This window comes from Myodes glareolus, chromosome 18 (assembly GCF_982192425.1).
Source record: "Myodes glareolus chromosome 18, mMyoGla1.1, whole genome shotgun sequence".
Lineage (NCBI taxonomy): Eukaryota > Metazoa > Chordata > Mammalia > Rodentia > Cricetidae > Myodes > Myodes glareolus.
This window is the reverse complement of record NC_142043.1, coordinates 45699808-45721470: the sequence shown is the minus strand read 5'-3', so window position 1 is coordinate 45721470 and position 21663 is coordinate 45699808. Positions and strand designations below refer to the sequence as shown.

The 21663-nt window shown below is 43.7% G+C and overlaps 1 protein-coding gene across 1 annotated transcript in view; it reads left to right on the top strand.

Annotated features, from left to right (window-relative positions):
* The window catches only part of Mcu (mitochondrial calcium uniporter), a 162050-nt gene extending 140685 nt beyond the window's left edge, over positions 1 to 21365 (top strand). Inside the window, exons 3-8 of the mRNA XM_085679664.2 lie at positions 4481 to 4651; positions 5668 to 5772; positions 13537 to 13697; positions 15484 to 15687; positions 17528 to 17644; positions 19537 to 21365. Of these exons, the coding sequence (XP_085535790.1) occupies positions 4481 to 4651; positions 5668 to 5772; positions 13537 to 13697; positions 15484 to 15687; positions 17528 to 17644; positions 19537 to 19614 (836 nt within the window). The 3' untranslated portion in view covers positions 19615 to 21365. The remainder of the gene's footprint in view (positions 1 to 4480; positions 4652 to 5667; positions 5773 to 13536; positions 13698 to 15483; positions 15688 to 17527; positions 17645 to 19536) is intronic.
* Positions 21366 to 21663: the final 298 nt, after the last annotated feature.

The following is a 21663-nucleotide window of genomic DNA, read 5'->3' as shown; positions in this document are numbered from 1 at the left end:
GGTGGTGTTTTACAAGCATTTGGGTTTTAAACATTTGACCCAATAATAGCACGTGTGTTTTACCACAGACCTTCTTTCCTTCCCCACCCAACCCCGGCCCACAGGTGCTGCTTTGCTCCCAATCTACGCAGCCCCAGTGTTCAGTGCTCCTGCCCTGCCCTTCTTAACCTCCGTAATTTCGTATGCTCTGTGCCACTCTTGGTGAACATGCTTGTTTCTTTAGTTTAGTCATATGGAAGTCAGAGCCAAGGCCACTTCAAAAGCGTGTTTCTGGAGAGCAGGTGGTGCTGCAGCCTCCTTGTAACAGCCCCTGGTGATGGTTCTTTTCAAGCAGCCTTTTCTTGACCTATTGTTACACCTGACAGACTTTGGTAATCGTCCTTCTAGGTTGCTAACCGAGACATCTAACATTTACACTGTAATACAGCATGTGGGAGAGAGGGAGGCCTGGGGATTCTTTTCAAAGCAGTATTATAATGAAGGTTTGTGTATTCCATGCAGAGTTGCCGGAAGCTTTTCTATTTTATTCCTTCAAGGGGCTTCATACTCTTTAAAGGAAGACATTAAGCTAGATGCACAGGATCTTCCTTCTCCCCATTGACTTTGTCTTGATTGTTTTAAAGACAGTAACCTCTAGGCACGGAGTGTTTTAATGAAATGTTCCAAGTGTCAGCTGAATAATGCTCGAAGAATTCTATCTTTTATTTAAGTTCCCTTCTGCCTCCTTCAGAGATCTGTAGTTAGCTGGTCTTTTGCATAACAGAAAGATAATTGCAGTAAGGATGCCAAATGAATAAGTTAATCACTTAATTTACTCTGATACCATCATTGCTATCTGTAGAAGAGACAGGCCTGCTTATGTATCAGAGGCTCTGAACACTGGGGAAGGATTCTTTTTGGAAAGGAAAATAATAACCTTTTCATATTTGATACATTTCGATGTTGCAAATCTGTGCTGTGTGTTAAGTTGTTGACCTGTTCCCTTTGAGTGTATACTCAATTCCTTTTCTGTGTCAAATTTCAAATCATGTATCTGTGTCAGTGAACACTGATGGGAATGTCTGCCCTGCTATCAACAGTTGCAACACACACAACCTTCCTGTGACAACTGTTTCCGGAAATCTGGATAGCTAGCAGCAGACCCTGTAATCCCAGCTCAAGGGAAACAACTGGCTACATTGTCTCAGTCTCTCAGCAGGAGGCAGCTTCTAGACCATAGGGCCAGAGGGGACAGCCAGGCCCAGGTTCCCTAGCAGAAGTGAAGGGGCAGACCAGGGTAGCTGAACAAGCCTGGCTAGGCAGCTGGGATTGTGTGACAGTGATCCTGAGGGCAGAGCTGCTAAGAACCAGGTCCAGGTTGGCCAACTGAAATGAAGAACAGACCAGGGGATTGTGGGACAATGATGCTGAGGAAGGGGCTGTGACGAAAGGCCTCCTGAAATCCACACAGGTTCCCATGGGCCTGGCTAAAGTCTAATGAGAACTAGAAAAAAGTAACTAGAAAAAAATTTCTCAGAAATCATTTTTACCAGGAAATATAAAATGAATGAGTCTCAGTGTCCAGATAAAGCCAGACATCATTTTCTCTTCCTCTGGCCAGAATAAAGGACATCACCTGTATCCATAGACAGAGATTTCTAGAAAGATCACCTAGGAAGTAGCCCCTACAGTAAAGGATTCTCTACCTCTGTCTTGAAAGAGTCAGTCTTGAAAGCATAAAATTATTGCATAAGTAATTTTACTCTAATTAAAATACAGTGCTCGTCAATACAAAATTGAGAATATATAACCAGTGAGCAAAATTAACTAGACGTGGAACAGCAGGGAAACATCTCCCAACTCGGCCTGGAGACCCAGAAAGGACAGAGAGGAAGTCAGTAGCCAAGAGTGTTCAAACGGCTGTTGTAACTGTGATCCTTCCACTGAGGAGGTGAAGGAAAACTGTGGAACATGAAGAGGAGTGAAGCTGTTAAAAATTTAAATGAATGTCTGAAGATTTTTTTTATCTGAAATTTAAAAACAGAATACAGAAGGAAAAAGAAAGTACAGAAAGATACAAAAAAGTACAAAATCAAAAAATATGGACGGAATTAACAAGAAGACAATGGTGTGGAAGAAAAGATCTACGGTGCTGAACTAGATAGCATTTGAACTGACCCAGGAGCCGAGAGGAGACAGAAACCTAAAATACATGAAGAAGGGTTCCGTAAGTTTTGAGACAGTATCATATGCTTGAACACAGACATAGTTCAGACTTTCACAGGGAGAGGTGGAAGATAGAAAGATGAAATAACAGTCAGATGTTTGCTGAGTTTGCTGAATTCTGTGAATACACGCATCCAAGATACTGAGCCATTTCTGTGTACAATAATCATAAAGGAAAACAAGGCATGTCATAATCCAGCCGTTGAAACCCACACTAAACAGGACGTGTGAAAAGCACACAGGAATGCAGATGTATCACACATAGAGGAATAAAGATACAACATGCCCAAACTTCTTATTTCATGTAAGACAAGACAGTTCAGCTAATTCTTCAAAAAAGTGCCAAGAAAAACCTGTCAAGTAGATTTTCTTTTATATACTAAAAATATCTTTCTCAAAAATCAAGGTGTAGTGACTTTTTCAGACATACAAAAATGGAGAGAACTCATTGCCAGTGCATTTCTGCAGCTGTGATATTTAAGGGGGTTCTTCGGACAGAAAGGAAGCGATGACCTAGAGTCCTGAGTATAATATGAATGCTTTGTAAATGGTCATTATATTACTTAGCGAATAATATACATTTTGTTTGGTATAGGCACAGAGGTTTCCCAAACACTGATTTGCAGGTGGCTGAATCTGCCACAGATAGCCATGGGCTATCCCACAGAAACGTTCCACACAGAGGCTTTACACCAGTAATCACAGAAGCTTTATTGATAGACCAGAAATAGCCTACTTTCCATTAGCAGGTGTGAAGATAAATTGCCTTGGTCTGTGTATCCCAATAGTAGTTGGCAGGATGAAGTTATCAGGGTGAACCCATTACTTTGCATGTTAACCTAAAAATGTAATTTAAATACAATGAATGAACTACAATTGCATACAGCATTGAGGCATCTCATATCCTTGCCAAGGGAAGGACGCCATATACGAAGAGTTATGAGTCATAGAGCTCTGGTAATGCACTACAGAATCAAATGCAGTCAGCTCTAAAAGCAGATGCAAAGTTCCGAGCGATCCGCAGGTAGGGAGAGGGAGTCTGAGGGAAAAACGTGACATTCTTGGTCTTTAGGCACGTCAGAACTCATCCGCTGTCCATGGAAAATAAGAATTGTTGGGGTTTTGCTGTTAGTACAGATGAGGAACTTGGGTGTAAGTGACAACTCTGGAAAGTTCGATGCTCTTGGAATGTCTGGAACAGGTTCTCCTGATCTGATTTTGAGGGGTGTGAAGCTTATGAGAATAACAGGAGGCCCTTTTGGTTCTCGAAGGGAGCTCATTGTCACCTAGTGATCAGTGTGTAGAGTGTTTTGAGCATTTGTTCATTCTTTTCCTACAACATCTCTGAGAGTTAGGAACCCACTGTCTGTGTGGGGGGAAAAAAGCGAAGCCCATAGAAGTTACGTAATTCCCAAAGATGCCGAGCCAAGACCCGATCCCAAATTTTACTTCTAAGCCTATGTTTTCCCCTCATGTTGGCATCATCTGTAAATGTTTAGCTGCTAATGTGAGGGTTTAAGCTGAAAACTTTGCTTCAAAAATATATCTGAAAATTATTCTTAGAAAAGGTTTTCTGGGATTCACTTTACTAAGGCTTTGTGCATTGAAATTGCCAAAAGAAGAAAGAAGGGAATAAGGACTGCTGTCCGTACTGTGTAGCGAGTCCCGCAGTTGGTGGCCACCAGTGCTCCTCTGCATACATTGCTCTTGGGAAATTCTCTTGCTTTCACTTCCAGCTGAACTCAGGTGGATGTGCACACACCCAGAAGGGGCTGGGTTCTGTTTCCACACATGACACATCGTGTTGTGTAACTGAATGTTTAGCTAGAGTATACCTTAAGCATTGGTTTATCATTCTGAGGAAGAGCCTCAGTTATTGATAGATTTTGGGAAGAGTTTTCGAAAACTCTGCGTCCCAAGATTGACACACCTCCCACAGGCTGTACCAGTCGTCCAATTGTCTCCATCTTTGGCTACTGAATAAAATCTTGCCAGATAGGACCAGGACTTGACTCAGCCATCCCAAGAGCTCCCTGCATTGTGTTCCACAAAAGCCTCTCCTTGGCCCTCTCAGAAGACGGCTCCTTGTACATTTTTCCGTACATGAAAAATGAGTCCCTTGATCTGACCATTCAAGAATCTGTGACTAGACTAACCCTCAAAGCTTCTTAAGTCGTACTAATGGTGGTCCCAGCACAACAGGAGTAATGATGATGAGAACTTTGACTTGCAGTAAATGCCTAACTGTCGTGTGTTTATGGGTCCTTTCGCTCAGACGTGACGGTGGTTTATCAGAATGGGTTGCCGGTGATATCCGTGAGGCTGCCATCTCGGCGTGAACGCTGCCAATTCACACTCAAACCTATCTCCGACTCTGTCGGTGTGTTTCTACGACAGCTGCAAGAGGAGGATCGGGGGATCGACAGGGTTGCCATCTACTCGCCAGGTACAGTCGCTTCTGCTTTTCATTCTCACCCCAAACCGCTCAGTCTAACTTTAGAAAACACAGGAGTTTTTGCTTTGCAAGTATGCAGGACAGCGCCCTTCCTGTCCCCATGGTCCTCGGGACATAACTGTTCACTGTCAGCAGATGTGTGCCCACAGGGAGTCTCATTCAGACGCAGCTCACATCGATGCCATCCCAAGGACAAGCAGGCAATCACAGTTCATGTTCCAGAGGCCTCTTGTCATAACTGTAGGTGCAGAATGTGTTTTCCCAGTAGCTGAGCCCTTGAATGTTTACCAAAATAGCGTCTGTGATTTGAGACTATACAATAAGACACTAAAAACTCTCATTTGATGTAACATCTGTTTAAGTGCCAAAAGAATTGTTTTCATTTTGACTCAGAAAATCTTTCAAACCTACAGAAAGATTGAGAGACTAGTAACTACCCATTACCTTTCCCTGGCAGCCACCCGCTACGACGGCCACCAACTTCCGTCCTTGGCATATTAACTTCTGTGCCTTAAACACTCCAAACCCTTTAGTAATATGCTTGGCCGACCCATTTGGTATGCTTACTCCCCATCACATCCTTCCTTACCGAATTAATTACCAGCTTGTGGGTGGCTGGTCTGCCAAGTACCTTGCTATGGAAAGCTCTGAGCCTCTTCCTCCCGGCTCCCGGTGTAAAGGTCCACGCTGCTCCGCAGTCGACTCCAGAGTCCAGCTGAGCCCTGTGGGTCCATGACCAGCAGTTATTTCACTTGTTCCCACAGCTGCGGGAAAAGCGATTGTTAAATCCGCAGAGCCGGCCTAAACACAAAGAGCATTCTACAAACTGATCTATGTTTAGCATAGGCCTCCGGGGTATGAGGCAAAGGTTAGCAGACAAATGGGATGAAGCACTCTAAAGCTATTTGAGCTTGTAGGGGATGTTGCTAGTTTTGGGGTTTTTTTTCTGACCATTCTTAAATAATTATGGGTCAGTGCCTGAACAGATCCATTTAAAATTTTAACAGATGGCGTCCGAGTTGCTGCCTCCACGGGAATTGACCTCCTCCTCCTCGATGACTTTAAGCTTGTCATTAACGACTTAACCTACCACGTACGGCCACCAAAGAGAGGTAAAAACAGCCTTAGTAAGGTTTTATGAAGGTGGGAAGGTCTTTGGACCATAAGTAACCCTGAGAAACACACATGTGGTCTTCACACTTAACGTACAGCGAGCCTGACTTGGCACTAAGCCAGGCTTCCAGCTTGATACCGGAGTGTGGTCATTCCGTCTCATCTACCTGAATGTCCTTACCAAAAGTTCCTCCTGACACAGGTTCTCTCTCTTCAAATTCTTTTTCATTATTATACATGTGTATCTGTGTGTGTGTGTGTGTGTGTGCGCGCACATTTGTGTGTGTGTGCGTGTCAGTGTATATCTGTGTGTGTGTCTATGTGTCTGTGTGTGTGTGTGAGCATGTGTGTGCTTGTCTGTGTGTGTGTGTCATAGCACACTTGTGGAGGTCAGAGGACAACTCTACAGAGTCAGGTCTTTCCCTCCACTGTGAAAGTCCCTCAGCTTGAACTCAGGGCCTCAGGCTTAGCAGCAGACACCTTTACCCCCGAACCAACTCACCAGCCTTGTGTTTTCCTTGCAGAGGGTTTCTTTTAGCTTACAGTTCCAAAGGAATACATCCATCATGGCAGGGACATATTCTTCTATGTTAGACTAAGATGAAGGAAATCTTTATGTTTAAACAAAGGGTATCTCTGCTCTGCAAAACACTGGTAGGGATTGGTCATTTTGTTTCTTTAGCGGTTTAAGTTCTGAAGCAATTATTCTAATCTTTCTTGGCCTCCAGTGTGGTTAGTAAGTCCAATGGAGTTGTAAATATAAACTGTATTTGATACACCCGACTTACAAAGATTATGTCTTTTTCTTTCTTTTATTTATTTGTTTTTGTTTCTTTTTGATTTTTAAAGACAGGGTTTCACTGTGTAGCCCTAGCTGTCCTAGAACTCACTCTATAGACCAGGCTGGCCTCGAACTTAGAGATCCGCCTGCCTCTGCCCCCCAAGTGTTGGGATTAAAAGTGTGCACCAACACCGCCCAGCAAAGATTATGTTTTAGTTTAGTTTATCTTAAGTGTATTCAAAACTTAAGCACATCAAATATTATTGAACAAAATCGTCTCACAAAAAGTCTGCTTTATTATAAAGCTCTGATAATCTCATGTAGGGCACATGGCAGGGTATTTTTGAGACATAATTGGATGCACATATGTAAAACATAGCATTAAAAACAAAAACACAGGCAGCACGTACTACATACGACAGGCTATTGGCTGATTGTGATCACATGGCTGACTGGAAGCAGTGGATGGCAGCCTCTGCTGGGCATCACCCTCATGGAAAAAGATCAGCTCTCAAAATGAGAGCTCTGGTTCCTACTGAATACACAGTGCCTTCTCAGCAATATAAAAATCAACATATTCTGCGTCCTGGGGCCTTCTAGAATCCTTAGGAATTTCCAATAAACACATTCTTACTTTGGTGTGGGGAAAAAAAGGGAGATACACAACTTTGGTGCGCATTTTAAGAGGGCACCAAAATATCAGTATCCAAGGCAGCATTTTAATAGTCATTTTTTATACACACACATATGTAAAATGCATGCTTCGGTATTACTGGTTTTCCTTTTCATCCCAGGCTCCAGAGTAGCTTCTGTCTTTGTTGGCCGTTTTCACTCTTTGCCCTGAGATTCATTGTCTTTTGCTGCTACTACCCCTCACAATCACTACTCCCGCACTAACCTCCTATGACACTCCTTTTAGTCCTGCTCTTAAGAATTGGATCTAAGCCAGATGCAGTGATGTGCACTTTTAATCCCAGCCCTTGGGAGGCAGAGACAGAGAGACAGGCAGATCTCTAAGTTCAAAGCCAGCCTGATCTACAAAGTGAGTTCCAGAGACATCCTGTCCCCCCCCCCAAAAAAAAAAATAGATCTAGTGAACTGGAGAGAAGGATCAGTTAAGAATACTTGCTGCTCTTCTGGAGGACCCAGGTTCAGGTCCCTGTACCCACATCAGGCAGCTCAGAGCTGCAGATGACTCCAGTTCCGGGGAATCCAACACCCTCTGGCCTCCACGACATAATGCCTATGTATAAATTTCTTTAAATAAGTACACCTGAAAAGAGCTGGCTCTGTCATACGTTAGTCCATGCTGGCCTTCCCATCACACAGCTGCCCTCTGGCATGCCTTTCTCCCTGATCCTTCCTTGCCTGCACTCTCTCATGTTAAAACTCTCCAGGTCAGCTCATCTGTGGTGCCCTAAAGCATCCTATTCGTTCCTTCTCTGGCTCCAAACAAACCGGAAGTGATAAACTCTGAACTCCGCTTCTTTTTCTCTGTAAATGTTCTCTGAGAAGGCAGGCGCTGTGACTCAGGCTCATCCCGTGTTGAAGGAATTAAATAACTCAAACCTGGAGGATTTTGATCATTCGGAGGCCAGAGTCTCCTGTCTAACAGCAGAAAAAGAATGAAGGAATAAATGAAGGGGGGGTGACCCTCAGCAAAGTAGATAGCGGTTTCCGTCTACACCTGTACAGACTGGAAACCATGTCCAATCCAGCATCTTCTCACTGTTTTTCAAACAGAAATAAATGCTTTTGTTTTTAAATAAGGCTGCTCTCAAGAGAAGTAAGGAAAACTCAAGTAGAAACTGATCACAGGAGGGATTATATTTGGGGTTTTTTTTTTTTTTTGATACACAGTGACTTTTTTTTCTTTTTCTGTGTCTCAAAAGTGTGAAATACCTGCCCAGGTTCTCTAGAAGTACGCTGGGATATGAAGTTTCAGGGGTCAAGAGTCTGAAATCTGTGGAGAAAACTGGTAGAATTTGGTAAACTCGGCAGTATTCTTGAAGAATTTTTTGTTTTGTTTTTTGTCTTTTTCGTCAGTATTATTATAGAGCCCAGACTGGCCTCAAATTATTAATCCTACCACCTCCCCTCCCCACCTACTATTTGGCGTATATGTGTACACCACCGTGTCTGGCTTCCTATATAGTTTTAAAGAATTGTCTGTGTGGCACTGTATTATGGCTTGTGAGAGCTAAAGTGCTCAGAATGTTGAATAAACTATGAGTTCATATACACCAGGCTCCGAGGACAAAGGACTCATTCATGCCTAGTCCGGTATGGCCACACGCCATGTGTACATGGGACAGCAGGCTGGAGGTGTTGACAGCCTTGTGTCTGAGCCAGAGCAAATGAGAGCCTACATCCGAGGTTGGAACAAGGGGGCATGTCATAACAGGAAAGCTAGGTGCCAAGTCCAGTACATCCTGTTAATGGCCATAGCTGTTCATCGTTCAAGTCGCAAACAGAAACGGGAACATAGAAAGGAGCACAAAAGCCTGGAAAATAGCTAATTACCTTTCTCTTGTTCTTGGAAAGGAAGAAAATGTACCCCATGTTACTAGAGGATATGGCTCTGCCTGCTAAGGAGAGTCCTTTTGAATGACACTTCTCAAGCCCGTTCCCATGTAGCCGCGCACGGGAAGTTAGAGACCTCGCTTCTCCGTGGTGCGATTTGAAGAATGAGGTCGAGAAGGCAGACTAAGCAGTGGTAACAGCTGCCTCATTAGGGACTCAGATAGCTAAGACTGTCTCATTATGTTTGTGGATGACAAGGATTTCCATGGCTCATTATATTAGCATATCTCTCTGACATTATTATTATTCTGGGATCGATGGTGTCTACAGAGATGCTGGTAAACATGCCGTTATTATTTTGTGTGTGAGAGAGCCATGCATGATTTAACCCAAGGAACAATTGCTAAGCCATTAGAAAAATTTTCCTCTTTGCTGACTTCTCAGGGTCAAGGGTTGGGGTTGTTATTGTCACCTGTGCCGTGACAGAACCTTAAGCCATATCATTCCTGTTAAAGCAACCTGACAAATAAATGGTAAGCTCTGAGACCACCAAGGCTTTGCCATTGCATGAGCCTAAAGATTACTTTTAGCCAGGTCTAGAATGGCACCTCTCTGAGACCTACAACTTACCATTCTCTGGATCTTTTTAAATCACGGTTAGAAGGAAGGCATTGTGGTAGCATGTTAGTGTCTTGTTATTATTGTTTAGGATGGATAATACATTCCTAAGGCTCAGCTCCCAAAGTCTAAAATAATCTTACATAATCACCGAATCCCTGCTCCTCAGATACTCTTTTTAGGCACACAAGCAAATGTGTATACATGTTTTAGGCAAATAGTAACGTTTCATACATACTATTTGTGTTGTGTTTCGGTGAAGCAGAGCCACATGAATATTATAAAATAAAGGGGCCTAGGGGATAGTTAATAATGGAGTTCTTGCCTTGCAGTTCTCTGAACACATGTAAAAAGAGTCTGACACGGGGGCTGCGTACCCAGTACTGGGGAGGCAGAGGCAGGCAGATCCCTGGGGCTCCCTGACCAGCTAGTCGAACTCAATGGCAAGTTCCAGGTCAGTGAAAGGCCTTGTCACGAAGGTGAATGATGTTCAGGGTTCGACACTCACATGCACATGTACACACACATTTATGTCTTTGCCTGTCTCTGCCTCCCCATCACACACACATACACGAGTACACACATGTACCCATATACATACATAAAATTATTCATGGCAGGAGAAAGACCTTTTAGAAATTATAGCTAGAGCTGAAGAAGAGGTCTGAAGGGGAGCTTGGGGATCAGAGAGAAGTCAGAAGCGCTGAAGCTGTGGCACTGTGGGACAGCTGGTAGCCCCTAGGGAACCTGGGAATCCATGGACATCCAGATCTTAGTGGAGGCCTGCGGTGAAGTACTCTACTGTAGGTGAGGAAATTCTTCTGTGTTGTTAAATAGAAGTTTCTGGCACAGGGCTTTGAGTTCAATCCTCAGCACCAAAAAAGAAAAATCTTTCTGCAGTATTAAAAATGTAATGGTTCTGCCCTGTCGAATATAGTATCCATAAGTAAATGACTGTGACCAGAGAACTGAATCTTTTGACAGATTTAACCAGTGGGAAGTTACAGAAATGTTAGTCAGAAGATTTAAAAAAAATGGAGTTGAATAAGATCAAGTGAGGTAACTATTACTAACAATATATTGTATTCTCGGCTATCACTTGGAGTAGATTTTTCACCAAAAAAAGCACGTGAAGTAATAAATATCTATATTTAGCCATTTCACAGTGGGTACATATTTCAAAATAACATACTGATGATAAATATATATGCTTTGTACTTGTCAGTTTAAGACAAATAGTTAAAAATAAACAGAAGCGTGTGGCTAGTGGTTCCCGTATTGAACAGGCCGTCTTTAGAAGTCTGCATCTGGTTCTGGGCCTGGATCTGCTGTTAGATAGCAAATGCTGCAGATGAGCGGTGGCCCGACAGTGGGATGTCTGCCGTAGCAGCCGTATCTGCTCTCCCCCACTGTGTGCATGTCAGGAAAACGTTTGAACTGGCATGACAGGGAGTGCAGATCTGAAGTTAAATTTTAAATAAGAAAAATATTAAAAATAATAAAAGAAGTTTAAAAAATTATTTAGAAGTGTTTCTGTGCCTATGAAGTGAGGAAAAGAACCTTCTAACTACTAGCATTCTAGTAGTTGATGCTTTCTCTACTAACATCAACCTAGTAGAGAAAAAAGAGTATGCACAGGCTCAGTGGACACAGGAGGACTGATACAGAGTAAGTTTCGCAAGCATAGAGGTGCTTGCCTGGGATTCCAGCTCAGGAGGCAGAGGCGGGAGGATCATGAGATGAATTCAAGGGCACTGTCTCTTAATCAATTAACTAATCAATTAAATCTATACAGTAAAATTCATAGCCTGAAGATTATGCTTTTTAAAACTAACACATTTTTAATGATTTTCTAATGGAAATTTCCTCAATTGTAAAACAAATATCAACCATATTTCCAAATGCTGTGATAAACACCATGACCAAGGCAACTTAGAGAAGGGTTTGTTTGGGCTTATGGTTCCATGACCATCATGGCAGGGAACATGGCAGCAGGCAGGTAGGCAGGCATGGCGTTGGAGCAGCCTGTTCCAAAAGCCGGAGGCAGAGAATACACTGGGGATGTCTGGAGGTCAAAACCTGCCCCTCGTGACACACCTCCTCCAACAAAGCCACACACTGTCCTTCCCGAACAGTTCCACCAACTGGGGAACCAAACATCAAATATGGCCTATGGGGCCATTCTCCTTCAAACCACCACAGCATAGGTTACTGTTTGGGAGAGAATCCTGTTAACCATGAGAAATCCATATCAACTTCAGGATGTATATTTTCAAAAGAGAACTGAGTTGCAAGTAGTATTAGGAGGTTTCGTTTTACCCCAGCTCCTGACCTTGGAGTTGGGAGCTGTGGGTTCCATCAAGTCACACCAGTGTTCTGGAAGAAGAAATGGCTATGGGATGCAGTGTCCCTGTACGGTAAAGCCATATTCCCGTGAGAGCTTGCAGCCTTGCTGCAGGAGGATCCTGCTGTCATGAACGACTTCTAGAGGTCATAGTGTTCTTCTTTCTGTTGCTGTCAATCCCATACACACCTCCTGAAGCTCTGTAAGGTTCCATGTTGGACGTTTGACCACATCAGCTTTTCTCCGATCCACTTCCCTGCCTTACATGGACGTCTTCATTGATTAACTTCGTGATAACTATACTGAAGGATGTCGGAAACAGATGGTTCATGTTCCTGGGACCAAATTTTGATTTGGGAAAGGACTGATCAGAGCTTAAAATATAGCTGAATTTTTATTAGAACCTCAATACATTTTAGATTTTTGGAGACATCTGCTGCCCATATAAAAATATATCGATTCAGAGAATTTAATCTTTTACCTTTTTGATCATTTTCATAACTCTATGCCCTTTACAGCATGATACTGAGGCCCAAACAGCTATTCTCAGTCTTTGATAAAGAAAATCGAATAGAAGTTGGCTGGTGTGCTGGGGAAGGCGTGTAGTGTTAAGAATACTACAGTGTAGTGGGGTTTTTATTCTATTGCCTTTACATTTGTAAATGAAACACTATGTATGTTTTCAATAGAAGTGTCTAAATGGGAAAACATCAACAAAAATGTCAAGGCCACAGATAAATTACTGACTTTAATAAAGAATTAATAAATTAATAAAGAATTGCAATGAGGCTCACCCTGACCCTCCTGATTGGTTTTGAACTTGGGTCTCAAGTGTTTTGTCCTTGTCTGTCTGTTGGTATGACTGTTTTTTAGGGCTGGGAAGTCAGGCCCAGGGCCTGGTATGCTAGACTAGCTCCCTAGCCACACCCTAACCACTGGGGGTTACCCTTCCCATTTCCCTTGGCCATGGCTGTATTCAGAGCTCTTGGACTTCTAAAAATATAGTAATGGATATTGATTTCAAAGTTTTTGAGTTGCCCTCATGTGAATTTACTTCCTTGATTGATAGACTGATATTTTAAAAACTGTTATTCAGTTTAATGCTGAGGGACTCCCATAATGGACGGACTTGCCTCATGGCCTTTCATTGTCTCGTAGATCTTGGAATAGCACTTCTTCATTTAAGGTATTCAATTTTTATTACATTTTATTTATTTATGTAGGCGTGCACATGCATGGACTTTGAGTGTGTGCACATGTGCACACTTGCACACGTATGGAAGTCAGAGGAAAACTTGTGAGAGTCAGTTCTCTCCTTCCACCATGTTGTTCACTGGAAATGAACTCAAATCATCAGCCTTGGTGGCAGGCACCTTCGCCCACTGAGCCATCTCCTGGCTGGGATGTTCAATTGTTATTTTATTTATTTATCTTAAGGTATTTTTTATTCTCTCATACAGTATCTCCCGACCACAGTTGTGAACCTCTTTCTTTCAGACCTCCTAAGCCATGAAAATGCAGAAACCCTGAATGATGTGAAGACGCTGGTCCAGCAGCTCTACACCACGCTGTGCATCGAGCAGCATCAGCTCAACAAGGAGCGGGAGCTCGTGGAGAGGTTAGAGAACCTCAAGCAGCAGCTGGCCCCCCTGGAGAAGGTGAGAACCCCTCAAACTTCCCCCTCGATCTTCTGTGTGTCATCCCCCCAACCCCAGTACATAGGGGTTTCCGTGTCTCACTTTGAAATATTTGAGTCCACTTACCAAATTGGTCCGTTAGCTTATTGGTCTGAGCCATACAAACGTTCCGATCAGAGCCAAAAGAGGACTTACAAGGGGATTGTCTGGAGCCTTGGTAATAGACCAAGAGCCCAGAGGTCCAAAACTAGAGCAACTACTGACCAGAAGAGCTTCTAAATGTACTGGATGTCAGGTTATGAATGGAGAGTGTATGGAATACTATGTGTAAACTTAATTCACTATAGAAAGTATCATTGCTATGGAAAGTAAGTCCTAAAAAAGTGTTGATATGTTCCAGTGTTTTTTTGATTGCGTTCATTTATTTATGTCTGACTTTGTGGGCATGCAAATGCCACAGTGAGCACATATGGAGAGCAGAGAACAATGTCCAGGAGTTGGTTTTCTCCTTCTACAGTGTGGGTCCCAGGGACTGAACTCAGGTCATCAGCCTTGCTAGCAAGCACCCTTACCCACTGAGCCATCTCACGACCATTATGCCAAGTTTTAATGTATTATTTGTATACCATTATTTATATTCATGTGCACATTTATACTATACACAAAGAACAACTGGAAGGATTATAATAACCTCATGCAGCCGTAGGCCCATGACTGACTTTTCTCCTTTCCATGTTTTAGAATATTTTACAGTGAACATGTTAGCCTGAGTCTTTATGATATCGCAGGTGCGGTCATTGCTCACTTCATGATGGGGATGTGTTCTGAGAGCTCTCTGAGAGACTTCATTGTGAGACCCTCACAGAGTATATTTGTGAGGACCTAGATGGGCTAGGTGTTCACTCAGCGTGGTCTCTTGATACAGTCAGAGAGGTGGTGACCCCACATATATGAGGCTGGTGTAACCGCCTCTAACATAACGGTAGACGGAATAGTTTAGAATACATTGCCCAGTGTGCATTGCCTTCGAGAGTCATACCGGTGCTAACAGTACAGTGGGTTTGCTTACAGCAGCATTGCCACAGGCGTGTGGATTGCCATAAGCGTGTGGATACCACACTGTCCTATGAGAGCATGTCATCTATGCAGTCCCTCACCGACCTAATCGTTCTTGTGTGACTTGTGACCATATCTTTATTTTAAGGAATTGGGTAATTGGGATTGAAGGAAGGAATAAGTCCTCTCAATGTTGTGCCTTTGCTCTCCCAAGGACAGTTGTTACCACGTTATGTACCGCGTGCCACAGTCATGCAGTGTTGTCGCCTGTATCCTTCGCTCAGCTGTTAGACCCTCTCAAATGAGACAGCTAGTGGGATACTGCAGATCTCGCCCTGAACACGTTTGCTCAGAATCCAGTCTGTGCTGCCCCAGGAGAAACTTGACCTAAAACTGAGAATAGGTGGAGGCCGACACATCAGTAAGAGGGCGTGGCAGCTTTTAGTTTCCTCCAGTTTCCTCCTTCAAAAGTTAGCCTGGCAGTCGGGTGAGGAGCTGGTGGAACTCACGCTCGTATTCCCACCAACTTGTAGGATAGAACTTTAAGAAAGCACACAGAAATCTCAGCTGTCCCTGTAGACGGTCTGGCGAGTGCCTGCGAGCGCTGTTATTGCAGAGGCGGGTTATGTCTGCTGGCGCTGGCTCCAGGCTGTTGATAAGCCCTGGACCCTGGTGGGCGCAGAGCAGCTGAAAAGAACTATAAACTGTCGCCAAGGCAAGCGCCTTAAGGTTGTCCACGTGTGCCCGCCAGGTACGAATCGAAATCAGCAGGAAAGCCGAGAAGAGGACGACGCTGGTGCTATGGGGTGGCCTGGCCTACATGGCCACACAGTTTGGCATCTTGGCCCGGCTTACCTGGTGGGAATACTCCTGGGACATCATGGAGCCGGTCACCTATTTCATCACCTACGGAAGTGCCATGGCCATGTACGCGTATTTCGTGATGACGCGCCAGGTGAGCATTCCTCTCGTTTTACAAACAGGAACGGGGCTTCAAGGCCTGCCCTCAGTTCCCTACTAGCGCTGAGGGACAGGTTCTCACTTTGTAGTTCAGTGTGGCCCGAAGTTTAGGTCTTCCCGCCTGGGCCTCCCAGGTGCCGAGGTTACAGGTATGCTCCAGCACACCCGCTTAGGCAGGCTGCCACTCACATTTTACTCCCTTATTGTACCATGGTACCGTATATCTCGAGGACTGAGGAAATCAACAAATGAAATAAATGAGAGTCACATTTATTGGGCACATGCAAGAACTTTTCAGTTATACCTTGAATTCAAAAACGGTTTTTGTTATATTCCTGCCAGTCACTCAAATTTTTTAAAAAAAGGACATTTCCCTATGGACTTTGCATTTCTTTGATTATGAAAAGATTAAGCTGCCTTCTCGCATCTGTGGAAACATCCATGCACCTTTCCCCGAGGTGCATCACGTGTCATGTGTTTTACATCTGATAGCATAAATACATCTACATTCATTTATTTAGTCTCAGTTCTATAAATATATATCCACCCTGCAGATGAGGAAGTCAGGTTCATTAGGATAAGAGTTACAGGCTGGAAACAGTAGGACCTGGGACTGAACCCAGCTGTGTTCTGCCCCCAAGCTTCTCTTTCCTATAAATCCCCATGTTACCCCTGTGGACTTCATTTATGTGTAGTTATTTCTGAAAACTAAATAATCTAGATCTAGAATAATAATAGAACTATCGAAGAACCTAGGCTTGTGCCACACACCTGTTTTCTAGCACTTGGGTAGCAGAGGCAGGAGATTGCTGTAAATTCAAGGCCATCCTGGTCCAGCTTGAGCTGGCAGGGCTAGCCTGTGCTGGTGTGTGGGGGGAGTGAGTACCGCTACTGAGCGCTCCTCTGTGCACGTTCACTGGACTTCACGCTATTGCGGTGTTAGTCTGGAACACAGTGGCAGTGCTTTCTTCATTACCTTTAATACAGTGTCTGTCCTGTGTGTTAGACGCTCCGCTGGACTTCCAGAATATTGTGACTGCCCCCAAGTGACAAGTTGTGACATAGCAGTAGTAAACAGTTTGGTCACACCTCTGACCAGAAACATTAGCTGAATTAAATGTGCATAATTTCTTGTGCTAGATATTGGTTTTCCTAATCTCCATCTCTAATTAGCATGAGCCAAATGGCTGTTAAGCAGCATCTTAATTCTTCTAAATTGTTATAGTGATATGCTACATTCACACTCAACGATGGCAAATTCCTTGAAATAATAAAATTCAGTCCAGGCCTGCTAGCACATTCCAGCTTAGCAGTGGTGGAATAGACGCTATACACCATGATGTAGTCTACAGTGTAATACCACGTAGCAGTAAGAAATGAATAGGCTCTGGCTACAAAAGAACAACTAAGTACTGGCACAGCAGCGAGTATCTGTAGCCCCAGCCGCTGGAACGGATGAGGCAGGAGGATGACTTGAGTCCAGGATCCAGGCCGTCCCAGGAAACATAGGAAACTTGATCTCAAAACACAAAAGGCAAACAAATGTTTAAGAAATAACTAAATATGTAACACGGCGTGTTGGTCTGTCTTTATGTATACATATTGTGTTCAGTCTGATCAATATTAATAATTAACTAACAGTTAATAAATTTCTTTAGAACACTTTTAGTGTTGGCCAGGTAGTGGCACACGCCTTTAATTCCAACACTTGGGAGGCAGGACAAGCAGATCTCTGTGAGTTCGAGTGCTACCCAGAGAAACCCTGTCTCAAAAAACTGAAAAAAAAAAAAACTTCTAGTGGGGACTAATAGGCTAATTTCTCCTTTGTTTTTTAGGAATATGTTTATCCAGAAGCCAGAGACAGACAATACTTATTATTTTTCCATAAAGGAGCCAAAAAGTCACGTTTCGATCTAGAGAAATACAATCAACTCAAGGATGCAATTGCTCAGGTAAATTCTAGAAAAATCAAATGATCCCAGCCCCATCTTAAACAGCATCATTAGTATCCATGATCATGGACCTTCAAATGGGCAGTCTGAAGGAGGGATCCAGCCACTGTACCCTGGGTAAAGGTCGTTAATAAAACCTTTAGCAATGGACACTCAACTAGAAGGTTTTTTTTTAGGGGGTTGGTTTCTCGTTAGAAGGACATTTTTCTGTTTGTTGTTTGTTTGTTTTAAGGCAGTGTCTTCTGTAACCTTGGCTGTCCTTGAACTCAATATGTAGCAGTTAATATGACTTGAACTTCTGGTCCTCCTGCCTTCACCTTCCATGGGCTAGGACTGATTACACGTCAGGTTTATGAGATGCCAGGGATTGAGATGGGGTCTCACGCATGCTAGACACATGCTCTGCCAGCTGAGCTGCTCCCTGGCCGTTGCTGCTGTAGTTGTTGGTGTTGGTGTTGTATAAAGAGACTTGTCTGAATGTGTGCCTGAGGCTGGCCTCTGCCTCCAGTGACCCCCTAGTTCAGCCTCCCGGGTTACTGGTACTGAGCTGACCCCAGTGTGCCCAGCAGATGAAAAAATGGCGACTCCCAACGATCCTGTTGACACAAATACTGGAATTTTTAGGGCTATTTTTTTTTCATTCTCAGTTATTCAGAATTGCCTGTTTTTCAGCTAGAGTCATCTGGGTGTTTTTTTATTTGCTTGTTTATTTGGTTTAGTTTTTTTTTCTTCTTTTAATCTCTCTACAATAATTGACCCAGAGACCTTCCAAGTTAAATGGATTGAAACAACACAAAAGTGAAAATCTTATGGTAGGGAGGAAAGACTGGGCAGCCTGTGCCAGGCGACGTTCTAGAAGATGCCTTTTAAATACACACATGCTTTGCACAGAAACTGCCCCCCTTTCAAATTCCTGCACTTCCTTTGAGTTTGGTGAATAAATCTTTGTTTTCTCCATTCCTCTAGTGGTTTCAGAGGTTTTCAGTCGTCCTCAGAAGGCCTTCCATCCTCTGTAGTGTTTGGCTGCCCAGCTCTAGTGTGTGTGTGTTGATGAGATTGTGCCTTTAATAGGTGCCATCCTTCTTCCCACCTTGACCTAAGCACACGCTGCCTTCTATGGCTGATTGTAGTCGTTCTGAGCCAATGGTGGTACTGGTGGGTCATCTCTGGAGCCAGTACAAATACAGGTGCATCAGCCCCACCCACAGCTAATTGATACAAGTCCTAAGGATGCCTCGATCGACTGCATGTCCTTTTAACGCTGCTCTAGCAGCTGGGAAGACTCAGGCCTATAGTCCTAGCACTGAGGTAGGGAGGCTGCTGTGAGTTTGAGGCTCACCTAGGCTACAGAGTGAGACTCTCTCAAAAATCAGCAAAGGCAAGCAGAGCATGATGGCACACGCTTTTAATCCTAGCACTCTGAAGGCAGAGGCAGGCGGAACTCTTGAGTTTAAGGACAGCGTGGTCTACAGCGTGAGTTCTAGGACAGCCAGGGTTACATAGAAAGGCCTATCTCAAACAACAACAGTAACAGCAACAACAAATTCGCTGACTGAGTAAAATACTTAAATTGAATGAGCAAAGTTTAAATGACAGAGATTAAGGTTTTGGATCCTCCTAAAGGTTTATGGAAGAATGCTGTCATGGATGTCTGACATGGTTCCTGCACTCTTAGGCTGGGGTCTTTATACCTCCTGGCCATTCTGCTTTTCTGGGAGGATGGTCATCTGCCTTGGGCTAAAGACGTTTGTCTTCTGATCTTCAGGGCCCCTGAGATCAGATATATATTCTGACTATAGCAATGACAGAGCGACTGTTCCCTCTCTCCATAGGCAGGAATGTTGCTGCAGGTGTCACTGACCACCCCTCCTCACTTGCTGTCTCTATTTTAGGCAGAAATGGACCTTAAGAGACTGAGGGACCCATTGCAAGTACATCTGCCCCTCCGACAGATCGGAGAAAAGGATTGACCTGCGCAGAGCGTGAATCCCGGCAGAGAGGACGCCTGTTTCTAACTCATGCCTTTTTAATCCAAGCATTGCAGGTGGAAGCGGGGGCCGTGTGGGGGAGAGGGTTTTTACCTTTAATTCTAAAACAAAACACAAAAAGGATCTTAGGGAAGAAAGGGACGTTAAATTCTGAGGCTCAGGCATGGCAGAGTACAGTGCAAAGGCCTTAGTGAGTCTTGTCTTGAGCTTCTCGTTTCCAGATGAGAGTGATGCAGCTACAGCTGAGAGAACGAAGCAAGGGTGATGTTGGGGTGTTTGTTTCTTGCATCTTTGCAAGGTCTGCAAAACACTAACACACCAGCACCCCACTCAGCTCTAGTTTTGTTTTTTGCTTTTTTTTTAATTTAAAGTTTCTTATTTTTGACATAGGAATAAATACCTATATAAGAAAGCAAATCCTTATGAATTGTGGTTGGCAGAGTCTGAGCCAGTAAGGCTAGCCTTCATCTTAAGCTGGACCCAGTCTCTGTGAAGTTACCAGGAATTTCTCCACCCCAGATCCCTTTTCTGACCAGCTACCTACTTATGTATACCTGCTGGTTACACTACTTTTATCCAAATAATCATTGAAATCAACTTAGGACTGTTTGATGATTGGCAGTTGAATTATGTTGTCTTGAGTTCTCATGTCTATCTCCCAGGGTTCTGAATGGCTATCTAGAGATCACTGGCAATACTGCATGAGGTTTTAATTGTATTTGTTTTACTTTTTTTACTAATTAACCTTCAAAGGAGAAAAAGATCCTCTCCTTTGTATACCGCTCCCATTGATAGCCCCCACTTCTTCCACATCACAGGTCAGAGGGCCAGTGTTCATCTGTGTTACCAAACTTGGAGGATGTAAGGTTTACAAATCAGCTAAACATCATGGCTCTAGGGCTGATTCAGAGCCAGGATAACCTTGGCTAATCTAAGACACACACTTCCTCACCATTGTGAGCCCTCCCAACTCCACTCCAGTTGCTGAAACCCAGGGCGGATCTCAAAGGGTGCAATTATCTTTATACAGGAGTACCTTTCTATGGCTTTCTTTAGCCTACCTTCTCCACCCTGTTTCTTTTTGTCTTAAATGAGAGACAGAAGAATTAGTCTTATACTCTGCAGAACGTTTTCTACCGTGTTTCCAGATGGCACCTGCACTTGAAAAGCCAACGAAATCTCTCTCTACTGTCCTCTGTTTTTAACTGTCCCGGGGGCAGGACAGCAAGAATGACAGGGGCTTGCCGCACAGCTGATTGGCTTTTGGCTTCTGTTTCCTTCACACGTTTCATCCCTCCTCGTGGGGCAAGGGGTTGCTTTTGGGATCATTGTGTACGAAAGAAAACCTTCAAATGACAAACCTAGACTCCAGGTGCCTTGCAGAGGTCGAAGGCCAGCCAGGACTGCCGCTTCTGCCACCACCCTCCACCGGCATGACGGAGCGAGCGAGAGGATGCATGTCTCAGTCCCCAGCCTCCTACTTCCTTCCTGTTGTTCAGGCTCTCCCTCGTTCCTTTTTGTTGTGTGGATTATTTTTAAACCGCTCATCCTGTTTGTGTGCAGGGTTCTTAAGAAGGAAAGGCACAGTGCAATGAGTGAGTCCTCTGGGTGGTGTGGGAGGCAAGGGGGGGCGAGCAAAATGTCGAACACATGTACAATCCTGTATCATTTATGAAATATGTATAAAAAGCAATGTACCTTCTGGAACAATAAATACTTATTCAATTTTTGAATCCTAGCCTCTTGTTCTTTAAAACAAAACCAGAAAGAAACTGACTTTCCTGGGATTGTAGCTGGGAAGACTTTTTTTTTCTGTCTAAAGTTAGATTTTGTATAGGCTGGGTGTGGTGGTGCACACATTTAACCCAGCATCACTCAGGAAGCCGAAGCAGGTGGAGTTCTAGACTCTTGTGAGTTCTAGACCAGCAGGTTCCAGGCCAGCCAGAGCTGCAGAGTAAGATCCTGTCTCGAAAATAAACAACAAAATAAGTAAAAGTAAATTTTAGAGAAAATAGCAGTATCAAATGAAGC